Source organism: Zerene cesonia, chromosome 11, assembly GCF_012273895.1.
Source record: "Zerene cesonia ecotype Mississippi chromosome 11, Zerene_cesonia_1.1, whole genome shotgun sequence".
Taxonomy (NCBI): domain Eukaryota; kingdom Metazoa; phylum Arthropoda; class Insecta; order Lepidoptera; family Pieridae; genus Zerene; species Zerene cesonia.
The window spans coordinates 3,845,553-3,860,686 of NC_052112.1; the positions used below are offsets into that span (position 1 = coordinate 3,845,553).

Here is a 15,134-nt window from a genome sequence, read left to right on the forward strand (position 1 = left end):
AGTTGTTATGTAACGTTCCTCTGCAATAAGATGCAGAAACTGAGAGGCACTTGAATTTTCATTGTATTATGTCTAGTGGGTGCAAACCCTGTCTCTATGGGAATATAACGCTATAATTATAGACTCAAGGGCTCTACATATAGATATTTAAGCTATTTAATTCCGACCTTCACTTATTTCACTATTATATTCTTTATCGGTTTATTTTTTTATAGTATCAGAATGGACAAGTGGACCTACGCCCAATGTGTCCCATGCAGGAAATATATCTCTCCGTAACCACATTCACAATACTTTTTCGACTGCCCTACACGCTATCAAAGGTAGAAGCTGTTATTTTGCGTATTATTGTCCAAAAATGATCAGTATGTGCATTTTCAGAAGCACTGCTGCAGCGAGGTAGTCCCAACAGCATTCTAAATGCATTATTATAAAATTATGAAGCATACGTAAAGCATTAAGCGATCTATATGCATAGTATAATGTAATATAGAAATTGTGTATAGACTGACCGTGTAGAAATTTTATCACGTAAAGCGTGATTTTCACTATACTATTTTAATAAACATACACTAATTATGCTATTTATTTTTCAATTATATTATATAATACAATTAGCCAAATAGTAGTTGGTCTTATGACGATCGATAAAGGATGAAGGAAGGCAGAAGTAGGATTTCTGCAACTGCGTTGCCTGCTCCTCTCTCGTTTGTTACAGATTTTCTTGAAGGTGTGGTACCTTCCCAGATGCGAATGTGAAATCACTTACTTATTGTTTTTTTATTTATTTATTTATTGGTAATCCTGGGAAAGTTCCCAGGATTTTAGAGAATTGAAACGTAAGTACGTTTCAATTCTCTAAAATCACAAAATACATCTAAAAAACCGTAAAGTGACAGAGGTTTAATGAATTATTTAATTATATTAGTGCTTTTTACGAGAAAAATATTTAGGTAGGTACAAAAACTTTGCAAATAAAAATTAAGTATTGGAATAATTTAATAAGTATTTACATTAAATTTGTATCACATAATAAAAAAGTTGAGGTCACATATATTGTTACGTAGTATATGATGACCTCGCTACGTACTTATAATTTTACGAGTACGTAGTTAATCTATTGTTCACCTGCCATATAGCAAAACAATTAAAATTTAAAAATAAAAAAAAATTTGGCCTTCCAAACCTGCAGTACAGAGAGCGTTCCGCGTATTGTAGTATTTCAAGTTTCGAGTCTAAACAGACTTTAAAAAATCAATAGAAACCAAAAAAACATTCACGGCACATCATAACAGATCCGCCACACCGTAATACTTTTCAAATACTCAGCCGGCCCGCACCCTTTCATTTAAAATTACGGGTTAAATAAATTGGTGCTATTACTACGACACGAGCAAGCCTCGGATCGTTTTCCTTAAGGGAAACTTTCCCCTGTCGCCCTTTCCGGCGGAGAACGTCAACGCGCTGCCGAGAGCAATTTGTCTACCAATACCTACACCGGACGTATAAAATTGCACATTTATACATCCCAAGAAGCTAACGGATATGTAAACGCACGTATACCTATTTGGAGACAGGATAGTTTTTGGGTAAGCGCATTGTTTAATGGAACTCTTGAAAATATATAATCGTAGTAATAGATACAGCTTTTGTAGTTATGTATACTAATAATTGCGTAATGATTTATTCAAATTTAGAAACGAAAACATTCTATGATTCAAATCTACTAATTTAAACAATCGTGAAAAAATTATTGTTCGACAGTAAAATTATATTGGATAAGCATATCTCTATGCTAGAATAATAATCTGTAGAATTAAAAAAAATATTTTTCTCCATCCTACTATCAGCATCATACGGTTGTAATAATTTTATCTAGCTTTAGATAAACTTAACTACGTTATTTATTCGCAGTACTATTTGAAATAATTTTCATAAATTTCATTTTCCAAAAGTTGGTATGTAGTGAATATACTGAGATATTTATTCCTAAATTAAATTAAAACGTGAACAGGATGATATCATTGCCAAAGTCAGACAAGGTAGAAGCACGCATGCGCGATATTTACGCATGCGTATTTTATTATAACCTCAATTCTAGGCGTGTTTTTGAATGAAACTTTGCAGCCTCATACCTGATATAACTGCTATACGCTTCAGGCGCGTCTAACTATAGGAAACATTTGAAATGATAATAATTTTTTTAGCTCGTTGATTATATGTTTTCTTCTAATTGATTGAAGAATCTCTATTTATTAAATATGTATGTATTTATAGAATCTATTTACGAAAACTTTTTTTAAACTGAACATAATATTAAGAAATTGATGGCTTGACTTATTTATATATAGAATGAAGAGTAAACGCAATTACACCTTCTCCTTTACATATTTATAGAACGCAGGGAAAAATAAGAAAACTGAACAAAATATTATAATAACACAACAACATATTATAATCACTCATACTAACACATACACACACACACTCACACACACTCACACATACACACACACACACACACATACACTCACACCCAATACTCAAAATGGCATGTAAAAATTAAATATTTCCTTTTTTATGTAATACGATGAAAGAGATTGAGCCTCACAACACAGGGGATCCTAGTGTGGGGTTCAATGCAATATATGTATTTATATCATGTAAAAAAAAAAATTTAGAAGCAAATAAAGACATTTTTATTATTATTATTAATGATTGTTTTAATATCATCTTTCAACTTTTAAGTGTAAGAAGTTTGAATACATACCTCGAGTATGTAAAGAAGGAATATATTATATTTTAACATATACATATTAAATAGACCATAATTTGTATAAGCATATTAAAATCATTTTGTGTAACGTATGACGTGGTTGTTTTTAAAGACTCTCGGACGGTAATTAAATGATACACAAATTCAATACGTTATTCACTTAATATCAATCAATTTATGCCTGATGATTGAATCAAAAGAAACAGTCACAGCATCCTGACTTCGCGACAGTAAGTCAATAAATTAAAAAATTTTACGATTTTCTATTTTCTTTCTCTAATGAAAAATGTTAATTATTTACGTACTATAGAACGTAGGTTCTGTACATAAATGCATAATTCAGAATATTTAATAAAATGTAATTTTTTAAACCTAAGTTCCTATCAAGAGAGGTATAGTACATTTTATTAAACTGCTTCAAAATTAAGAAATAATATAAATTGAAGTTACATGTCCCTTGCAATTCAACTCAGTAAAGTTAACAATGTGGAAATCGTTTAAAAGCTTTCAAGTGTCTTAAACACAGGTACATCCGCAGATCCTGTCATGGACAGAGTAAAGACATGCGACTGAGGACAAAACGACGTCAGGCACGTAAGGAGGTTAAGTTCTTACCAACGTATTGAATATTTTATAACTTCCTCCATTATTTTTAGAGTAATTATTTTATGTCATTAATGTCTGTAAGTAACTTTACAAAGAGGAAACGACAAGGATAAAAAATCAACAAATATGAAGATGGTAGTATACATTACATATTATTATCATCGTAAGCTATAGGAAATATTTTTAAATACTGAATAAATCTCTCGGCGGCATGAGTCTCTACTGTACTTTTATACTAATAATATAAATTGTTTCTTTGATTGTTGTAATCACAAAAAAATACTGGACCCATTTCAAACATTCTTACTGAGTGCTTTAATCATATATGTACCACGAGTTTAGCAAGGGAAAAACATCTATTTTAAGATAAAACAAAATATATTGATTGAGAACGGTCCGAACTTTAATATAAAAAATGCTCATACTGATAATGTTACTACATCCTAGAGCGTGATGTCTAGAGAAAAATAATGTCTTCTATATTTCATAAAACACGTTTCCTAATAAACTTCAACGTTATCTTTTTATAGACTCATAAGGATAAGTTGCCAAAGGCCAACACTATATAATCTGTAATTCACACATCGTAGATAAATCATACTGCTATGCGACTCAACAATATTATTATTCAAGTTGTCAAAAACACTGATACAATGTTGAAAGCCTGTAATGAATGATGAAAGCAATATCAGGAATATATACACTTGTTACTTGTGTGGAATACCAAGAAAAGTTCTATAAAAAGTTTACATCATCGCCGCTTGGATCCCACAGCAATGGCGTCATTTCTCTATTTTATGACTCCAAATGCGTTCATAAAGGTGGGTGCAGGTTTGGGATTTGTAAATATAATGAAAATGGCATGTTCGTAAAATGTTATTTACCAACAACGTTGGTTTACCCTGCTCTCTTATTTAAAATAAAGCGATTTACTTAATTGTTATTATGGATGGAAAATGGAAAAGGTGGAAATCTAATTCAGCCATTACATTCTATGGAAACAGTGATAGTAATTAGTGTTATTTAATTAATAAAATAAAGGAAATAGTGCTTTCCTATAATACCCGATACATTTATATTCGAATATATTTACTTTTAATCGTAATTTTTTAAATCTACTTTTTTATTAATTTATGGTCAGGATCAGATAACATTTTGTACGCTAAATTTTGTTAACATATAAATTCATTGATAATTACGTCAGAATCCAGGAACTACTAACAAGTACGTACATAATATGGCAAAAACAATAATTCTTGTACGAGAAAGAAAAATTGCATCTACTATTAATTTAATATGTATGTATTTATAATAAACAAAACTTTAGGTTCCATTATCACATATTTCAGAAAACTAACTCCAATTCATTTTACACTAGCCCAATTTAGAAAACGCTGTTTATATGTCACCAACAGCAACGTGTAATATAAAATTTGGGACTACCCAACTCATACATCTGGTTTGAATAATTCTATATGAAATAGTATATATAAGCATCACTTACAAATTTTCTTTATAATATGACATATGTTTATCATTGTATTTATTCATAAAATTAGAAAATCCTTAACTGCTTATTCTTTGGAAATGTATGAGTATAAGTATTATTAGTTTATTTGAAAATTTGAGGAACAAAGATATGTGTATTGGGTTTTAATCAATATAAAATAAGGGTTTGTGTAGTATTGTAAGTATATGGTAACAACTAAGGTGTGACTTGGGGATGAAACGAAGAAAATAACAGCGAGAAAACGATTAAATTGGAGTCGGTTAATTTATTTGTATCGTGTAAATTATTATACAACAAAAAAAAACACAAAAGTCAACAATTTAATTTATGTCATGTATCAAATTTAAATCCATATTTCTGTACCAACTCTTCAAGCATTCTTATATAAATTATAATCCACATTTATTTATTTATTTATTTAAATAAAGGCTTACCAATTATAATTGAGAGAAATGATGAAATTGATTGGAAGTAGACTTACATTATGGATTTGAATGTTAGATCCGTTGATCAATTTGTCTCGCCAAGTATTGCTTTCATTAGAAGTGGGTATCTTTTTCAATGTTTCTTTAAATTAATAACAGAAAACATCAAATGCTCTCGGTTTGATAATTTTCTACAAATACAAACCTCACCTTCATTTGTCGAGTGATTCATTTATGACAGAAGCACCTATTAATGTAAGCAACTATCGCGTTTATAATTTGAACGCAAATTAATAATCCTGAAATATATAGGTAAGATATATTGAATGCTTTCGGCTATTGAGGATTAAAGATATTAAAAATATATTGCACATTTGAAATACAATGATATTAAATACCTGTATAATAATATTTATGACGAGTCAATCAACATAAAATCTTTAGATTACCACCTTAATTTAGGTTATACGATTTTACAATTGTTTTTCTTATTTCAGATTAAAAACTATGTTCATGCTTATATGAACTACTTCTGAATATTATGAATTATTTTACTGAAGCAACACATAGCAAATTGTACAAAATAAACTATATCATTTACCCGACTGTGAAATCATGTGTATCCCCTAGATATGGGTCAGATGATATACATACTGTGTAAATACACACCGATCGAATAACAGAAAAAATCATTTTTTAAGCAAAAATAAATAAAAGGAATTGATGGAGGAATGTGTAAAAATACATAGATAAATTAAAAAATTCTTCAAGTTATAAGACACTTAAAAATTTTGCCGACAGAACTTATACTCTTATGTCCATCATTTAGAATTTCTGATCTTGGAAAATGAAAAAAGGACATAATAATTTATTTTTAATCATCACAAATTATTTTGATCGTAACAAGAAGATTGCTAGTATTTCTGATTATATAATACGGTATATCTTAAATATTGGACATCTGATTGAACAAGACGAATATTAGTATTTTTCTTATGAAAGCTTAGGATAAGGTTAAGCAGCGTGGCCTGTGGAACACGATCGATACACGCATATAATCTAACCATTGACGTGGGTCACGCGTATATTCGCGAGGTTAGGGAGAATCTCTAATCATATCAATCATATTATATATATCAATAATTAAAGAAGTTATGATAGTACGAATAATAGTTATTATTTGACATCATCAGGTATAACGAGATTAAAAGCTCTATTTCAAATAAACGAGTTTTATGTTGGTTTATATTTTATAAAATATGTTTGTGTATTATATGTCAACATATTGTATGATTATTACTTTCAGATTTAGACTTGGTAAGATAATGTATATTTTCTCATGATTACTCATCCTTAATTTAGGCAAAGCAGCACTGTCTACGCTAGTGGTAAACTTGCTGCTTTTCTTGGCCACTCACCTGGCACTCGTTACAGGTGTGTACTGAATAGGACTGGTCGCAGTCGTAGCGATCGAGGATGCTGGCGAAGTCACAGTGCACGCGCGCCACCATGGCGTCGAGGGCAAGGAGGTCGCGAAGCGTGCGTTCACAGCGCTCTCCACCGGCGAGAACGTCGGCGCGCGCGCTGCGGTCCAGTGCGGATGCAGGGGATCGCTCGCAGCAGGCGCGCAGCCGCAGCTCGGCCAGGCGACGCGCTCGTGCACCAGCTCCAAGCGCGCAGAGCGAAGGCACGTCGCGCCCCGCCAGCGTGTCGGCGCCGCCGCCGCTGCACGCCGCGTGCCCGTCGCCGCACTCGGCGCCCGCGCCCTCCTCCTCCAGATCGCACGCGCTCAGCCAGGGGTTGAGGCGCGCGAGCGGACTCACGGCCAGGCCCGCGGCCGCCATCAGCAGCAGCAGCAGCAGCGGCGGCGCTCGCATGGCGGGGGCGGCGCCGCTAGCGGGGGCCGGCCCGCCGGGCGCGGCGCTGCCTCATACCGCATCGCGCATGGCGACCTACTCGCGCGGCCCGGGCCGCGGGGCCGCCGCGCGGGGTGGGCGCGCCGCCATGTCGCTCGCTCGCCGCTCGACTGACACCCCCCGGGCGCACATCGATCGCCCCGCTCCCCGCTCCCGCTGCGCGCGTCCCTACAGCCTCTGCTACCGTTATGTAACCTGCGTGCGCACCCCAAGCCCCGCCTGCCGTCAACTTCAACACGATTACTTCGCCATCTCGTAGTTGGTCATGAAATGAGTGCTGCCCGCCTTGACACATCACCGGAAAACATTTTGGTTTGAAACTATAACATAATAGATGGCACTTTAAAAAACACAACAATCCAAAATATTATCAACATTCTTAACATTATTGGCTGTATAACTTCTAACTTCATAGAGATAGGAGAAGTTATGACTGCCGTTCCAACCGCCGAGGAGCTTAGAGACAAAACATTACTATTTGCTTGCATTTAGCAATCATACAGCTAGGTATAAAATATTATTATCATTTACTTTTTAAAAGTAAACCTAAATAGATGAAATATGAAACCTTTTTATAGAGAATATAATTTGTTCTCATTAGCATCAAATATTTTATCCCTTTTTATAGCTGTAGAGAATATAATTGCACTGAGAGTCTAGATTATTCCCGTGAAGTACACTTGCAGTCAACCATTTACGGCGCACCTACGCTAAACAACTTCCCGGTTTTTCTGCTAAAAGATGATTACAGTTTTAACAATTCCATTTTTAACACTTTCTTATCATTTAACGTATTGACTGCAATATCTTGTAAATAAAATTCCCGTGTTACAATTTTAGTGTCCAAACTCTTTCGGAGGAGTTTGGTAACTAGACGGCTGGACCCATTCTTTTGAAATTTTTTGTGCATATGGGTATGGTTTTTTTTATTATTTTTTTATTTTTTTTAGTAGGGTAGTACGGCCTCCGGGGAAAGGAGCCGTGGACTATGCCGGATTCCTACCGACTAAAACCCCACTGTGTTCCGCTGTAGTGAAGGGGTCTCGGGAGCTGGTTAGTACATTTCCGCGATCATATTGGATATGTCTGAGAATCGGCCAACATCTATTTTTCATACCCCTAAATGATAAGAGTAAGGCAGAACAGCGTAAGTCATAAGTCTAACCAAGAAATCTTCTATCCAAGAAGTGTGAATCTGTGATATTTAACAATATAAAGTATAGTCGCAACTAGATAGAAATAGGACAATAGATTAGGAAAGTAAAACCTTTTTCATACGTATTTTTTTATTCTAAATCCTCAAATCGAGTTGGTTGATATTTATTTACCAAACACCCCTAATAAAGAAGACAAAGATAGATACGTACAATAAAAGCAAGTGAACAGAAATGTTACCACAATTATACTTGCGTGTGGTCTTATTTAACAGCCATTTGTATGCGTCATTGACCATTGTGAAGCTTGCGAATTGCTTTGATGTATATGTACCAATATAAATAAACTTCGCAAAAATAATAACGGTCCCATACAATTAAAAATATTGTAGGTGGTTTATTATTTTGAGGTCATAATTAATCGTTCTTTAACGTCTTAAGAATTTAATGTTAACTTTTAGTTTTATAGCATCAAATCCTTTATAAAATTAAGACTTAAATGTTGCAAAGAAGATAAATGCGTATACAATTATCCATTATTAATACTTTATAAGTCAGAATGTGATTAAGTTAACATTACAAAACGAGTTTGATTCGTGAATCGTGACGCATGAGAGTTGTGTTACTTTTTTCCTTACGGCTGTCGAGCGAGTATCCTCTGTCTCGCTCTCTCGTCACCGATCGATGCGCGCGCGCTGGCTGGTTCGGTGCATTCACTCGACAGCACGGTCAGCGTCACGAAGTAAACAAGTTTTTCTTTTGAGGCTACGTAAGCAACTTTACGGAAAAGAAATCCATATTTGAGTAATAACTGGAAAAAATTGTGTAAAACAGTGTTCCGAAATACAATACCAGTCGTCCTAACTGAATTATAAGTCAGAATATTAAATAGAGCAAGTGCGAAGGTTAAGTTTCATCATAATGGACGCAACGAGTAAGTAAACTATATTGTATTTCAATTCATATTTCACATCAACAACAACTTAGTCATATCAATTCAATTACAAAAATGTTAATGTTAAGTTTACTTATGTTTTTATATTAATTATTCAGGAACTTCCTTAAATTAATTAAAAAATTAATATTAAAATAAATTAAAGTATGGCCACTAAACAATTTATAATCCGTAATATTTTTCTATATTTACCTTGTATTTCACGAATTAACAAGTTTCTCGAATATCGTTCATTTCGTTATTCATTTTCTAAAATCATCATAACAATATTATAACAGTGATTATTTATAGCTGGTTTTTACACTTTCCGTTTTCATAAACCTTGTGGCTTAGTCACGCACTGAATAATTTGTACAAGCCTTTAATTATTACGAAATCACGAATCGAGATTAAATAATATAACATCGAACAATACATTTTATGTCATTTTTGTGGGTAAAATGAAGACTTTGAGCTGTTAATTTCATTTCATCTATCATATAATATGGCATTATGCAAGACGTGATAGATACTATCGAGATAGTACAATTTTTTACATAATAGATAATTGTGAAAATTTGCTTTTAAATAAAATTGTAATTATTCTTATAGCGAGTTCCGTGATAACTTAGTTGCTAACCACAAATAGATTCAAAACATGCCTACTGTATAATCATGTTCACAAACCCAAACCAGTACAGCTGTACCTATAATATAATGCTTCAGTTAACAATACCTATGTTATGTACAATTTATTCATATAATTTTGCATCAATAGATAAAAAAATAAAACAAGTTTCCTCATTGCTGAGAATGATATGGATTAGCTAGTAACTGACTGACCCGGAATGAAAAATAATATAATAAATATGTTTACTCGTATAGCTATACTACATAACTCATAAAATAGATAAAAGATAGCATTTTCTATCCAGAATTTTAATAATAATCCACTAGAATCTAGATGAATAGGGAAACTGGTGTCAATAATAAAAAGCAATCAGTGCAGTATCATAGTCAAGCCACAGAATAATAAGTACAAGTCAAGCCCAATAAAACATTTTAAATAAGTACAATGTGATTCACTTCTTCAAAAATTAGCAATGCCAGGAAAATTTTGAATATTTCCACATTTTCGCAGTACCTAGACTTATAAATAACAGATGTAATTTGTTTATTCGATTTAATAATAATAATAATAATAAAGCTTATTTTTTATTATTCCTATTATTTAGTTTATTATTCCGTGTAAAAGAAAACAAATAAGTATTTACATTGCAAATGTTTTGTTAGTTATTAGTATAACTTAGTTCTAAATCTAGTAAGTATTGTTAGTTTTGGTTTTATTCTACTATTTCCACGGACCCCTTTATTGGGTAAAAGCCTCCTCTCTCCTCTTCCAAATTATCCTATCCTGTGCGATTTCCATCCAGTTTTTGCCCACTGTTTCCACTAAGTCATCAGCCCAACGCTTTCGTGGTTTACCTCTGTTCCTTTTTCCCGCCATTCGATTTATGGATGTAAAATTATAACAGTATATGCTCGAAAGTAGGTGGTGAACTCAATATCTCAAGCACCTTATAATAAAACTACTAAATTAATCAACATGTTGATTTCAGTGGAGAATAAAATGGGTCTACCACCACCATACGAACAAATGCCGCCGAATCCAGCACCACCCCCTTCATATTTCGGGAATAACCCTCCACAGCCCGTTGCCCCTCCACGTACAGTCGTCGTAACTCCCGGAACAGAGAACAGACCGGCATCCAACGTTCCCACAAAACTGGGCCCCGGTCCCACTGGCACTTCATGTCCCACTTGTAACAAATCCATAGTAACAAGAGTCGATTATGTGCCAAACAATCGAACACACATAGTGTCTGCTGCGCTGTGTGTTCTAGCTGGGTAAGTTTTTATTTAAAACACATTATAATAATGTTGTGGGAGCACGGTAGTGCCCCCGCGAAGTCTAGCAAAAAAGGCTACGTTCAATCACGTATGCACGTACAATTCTTTTCTCGATATTAGTATTATTGAAATTTATCTTACCCCATTTGTATGAAAGGACATTTAAGTAGAATTTTAAAATTTTTCAATTACATCATGCTTATTTTGGGTCAGCATACAAGCATTTTAGATTTTTTTTATTAAATCTTCAATTTAATTTACAATATAAAAATATCAATAATTATAATTCTATAAAAGCTATGAGTATGTTATTAACTAGTTTTTTTTATAAGCCTATAATACGAAAGACGTCATCCACGTTGCCCACAATATTGTCATTTCAATAATCCTAGTGTTCAGTATATAATAAAGAAAAAGCTGAATCTACAAAATGTTGGCATCTCGACGTTCTTAATGTGGTATTATCTTTGTTTATCTAAATTGGTGTAATCATTGCCTCACATTGACGCTACGATAATGTTCCTAATGTTTAGAGTTATCTCTGCACTCGCATTATTTAAAACCAACATGACACGAACCAACGTACGAGTACTACGTTCAAACTAAATATATCATAGTAAAGTGATATAGAGATATAAATAAAATCCCAAAGAGTTTACGTACGCTTCAGTATTGTATGACAAACGAGATCGGCATATTAATTGTCATTGGTAGAGAAACAAACATAATTTACTTTGATAATCACGTTTCACTAACGTACGAGTGTGTACAATACAAAAGTGAGAAGTTTTATGTTAACGTATGTACAATTATGCGTACTTATAACATAACAATAAGTTTGTGTTTTTCGATGGAATGTATGATAAATTTAAATTTTTGTTTTATTAATTTACTTAATTTCCTAGAGAAGCGCTTGTGACTAGTTTAAAAAATAATAATAATTAGATATTACCTACCACCGCACCTAAACCAGAGAAGAACCGGCCAGAAACTCTGTAGTTGCTATTTCAAATTACATAAATTTTAATTTTTTTTGATAATAATGATGCCATAGAATTCTTGTCCTGGGGAATCCACATTTATATCGAATAGTCGACAACTTTTCATGTATTTATTAATTATAAAACCGTCTGAACTTGAGGAAGTTAATTTCCAGATAATAGGCGTACGTACTAGTCATATTTTTTTTTTCTAATTTGAACTGCAGATAGCCTGACCTAGATAGAAATACAAGTCTGCATTTATAAATAGATAGTAATATGTAAGTATATTTCAACATAGGTTATACTAGCTTTTGCCCGCGGCTTCGCACACGTTAAATTCGGAATAGTTTAATAGATGTTAATATAGATAAAATCCTTCCTCTTGAATCATCTTATCTACCTTTAAAAAAAATCATCAAAATGTGTTGTGTAGTTTTAAAGATTTAATCACACATATGGACATAGAAACATATGGACAGAGAAAGTGACTTCGTTTTATACTATGTAGGTTTAATCCTAATGTAATAGAGAGAAAAATTCAAAATAAATACGAGACCTTATTCATCATCATAAAAAATATATTATTATAATTATGATATCGTATAAGTTAAAAAAATAATGGTGAGGACCCAATCCATGACACATTCAATATCTTATTCATTTTCCAATAATAACAAATTAAAACAGGAATATCATCGAAATTATTTTCATTTACGGGCTAATACAAGTCTGAATTAAACAATATTTATCTCATGCATTTTCCTTTCAGATGTTGTTGCGGCTGCTTCGTTCCATACTGTATGAAATCGTGCAAAACTGCAAATCACTATTGTCCACAGTGTAAAGCTTTCATAGGTTCCTATCTTCCCTCTTAATTAATAAATACTTATTAAAATATACATATAATGTGTTTAGAGATATCCGTCTTAGAATGGAAGAGATAAATAGATTTTATCTATAATTTGGTTTTAAAAACGATTAGATTCTCACTGGTTTGAAATAAATTATCGATTTCATAAAAAAATACAAAATTACAGAGGTTGTGGAGCAAATTATATTGTTTAATTAGACTAGACTAATACGAAATATTTTTAAGCTGTTAGGACATTGAGGTATGTAGATGTAAATTTAAATAATTTTTCAAAATGTTTGCACTCTGTCTGCCACTTTTTTAATTTTATAATACATTTTAAAAGTAAAACATTTTAGGAATGGCCTATATACGGTATGCTCGACGTTACTCCTCGGAAGAATTAAATACTTATTTTGTGTCTATTACGTTATTTAAACTGTGCTTATAGTTATACAAATTAACTGAAAATCCTACAGGGTCCAACATAGACTTAGTACGATGACATGAATTTTCACAAAAAAAAAATTAGATATATTTTGAATTGTTACTGTGATATGCTTTTATTATCTTTATTATTTGTATTTTGTAACTTAGGAATTGGATACTTTTTTATAAATAATTTGTAATAATAAAAGTGTAATAAAAAAATTATTAAAACTCTTTGTTTATTCATTACCTAGAATTTTTTTATATTTTATAAATTATATAGTATAGTTCAGATAATTCCATTAAATACACTAATTAATATTATCTTATACTTTATCACTTTAAGTTTCATATATTTTTTAGTAGTACAATAGTATTTTTTACAATTGTACTAGGTTTCAGACGATCATGAACAAAAGATAGGTTACACGATAATTATGGGTTTATTATTTATTCAGATAACAGTCATAAATTACAAAAAAAACTATGAATAAATTGCCGGGTGCCTGAATGAAAAAACAGACGATAAGGATATCTAATAAATTAAGCGAATAAGTAGACGGAAATCACCACTTATTAAATACTAAATATTTTCTTCCTGGTAAAGATCCCTAAAAACCTTCTGCAATTTGGACAATAATGTTCCACGTTCTTCCATCTCTTGAATAAATAGGGTAATATACAACAGCAAAGCCACCTGAAAAATATTATAATTTAAATTGCTTCATATTGTATAATTAGATTAAAAAAGCACGGTTCATCTTTCAGTGTTCAATTGATTATTAAAATTAAATTAAGATTAAATTTTATTATTTTAAATTTTATTATAGTTTAGCAACAGCGGGGTTAACATGAGCTCCGCACTGTAGATTTTCGTCTACTGTTAACCCAAGAAATACAGTAGATTTAGTTGTGTGTAATATCGCTCCATTTAAGGAGTCTTATCAATTTTTTTACGTTTGGAAGTATAAATTCAACACAATTCGTTTTTTTAGTTTTTTTATCTATATTATACAGCTTTTCGAAAACATTTATATGGAAGACTATTCACTTTCTTCACATCGTCTGTATCTGTATACGGTTTTTGTACTAGAAATGCAAAGAAATTTAGTAACATAAATCACTGGTCAATTTTGTTTGGGCTGTTACCCCTTTTACTAAGAGAATCTCTATATATAAATATCTACTCTTTTGGGAATGATTTAGAACAAACTTACGTTGCACTCTGGCTGCAACCAAACATGTTTCAAAAGTAGCCGTGAATGTATATTAAAAGGGCAAACTTGCATTTATAATAGGTATGTATTAGTATGAATGCAAAAATAATAGCTGTAAACTTACACGCATTTTTAGGGATAGATAAAAATCTGCCATCATGCACTTATTAACAACCCACATTTTCAGAAATCCGTAAAGTTTCTCATAATATGTTCATCCTAAATTTCAGATTAGGTAAACTTATGGGACTTCATAAATTTATAATTACAGTGATACCCCAGGGAATCACGTGGTTATGTGAGAATAGTCCAACTACAGAATGTTTTTCGTTGCGTGGGTAGGTTATTGGAGATATTTTTATAGAGAAACAGTTGGAAAAATCAGTTTAATTATTATACACACTCTGTGAAAGATTCACAGAG

The 15,134-nt window shown here is 32.4% G+C and overlaps 2 protein-coding genes across 2 annotated transcripts in view; one reads left to right on the forward strand and one right to left on the reverse strand.

The window, feature by feature from the left end:
- LOC119830308 overlaps positions 1 to 7,681 on the reverse strand; it is a 39,268-nt gene extending 31,587 nt beyond the window's left edge. The window contains exon 1 of the mRNA XM_038353270.1: positions 6,736 to 7,681. Coding sequence (XP_038209198.1) covers positions 6,736 to 7,194 — 459 coding nt within the window. The 5' untranslated portion in view covers positions 7,195 to 7,681. The remainder of the gene's footprint in view (positions 1 to 6,735) is intronic.
- Positions 7,682 to 9,074: 1,393 nt separating this feature from the next.
- Positions 9,075 to 13,593, forward strand: LOC119830224 (lipopolysaccharide-induced tumor necrosis factor-alpha factor homolog). The gene is made up of 3 exons (XM_038353158.1): positions 9,075 to 9,321; positions 10,941 to 11,229; positions 12,985 to 13,593. The coding sequence occupies exons 1-3, from the start codon at positions 9,309 to 9,311 to the stop codon at positions 13,088 to 13,090; spliced, it is 408 nt and encodes a 135-aa protein (XP_038209086.1). The 5' UTR covers positions 9,075 to 9,308; the 3' UTR covers positions 13,091 to 13,593.
- The last annotated feature ends 1,541 nt before the right edge of the window (positions 13,594 to 15,134 follow it).

Coding starts and splice junctions, on each gene's coding strand:
- LOC119830224 (XM_038353158.1), top strand. Junction 11,230..12,984: donor GCGCTGTGTGTTCTAGCTGG/GTAAGTTTTTAT, acceptor TTTTCCTTTCAG/ATGTTGTTGCGGCTGCTTCG.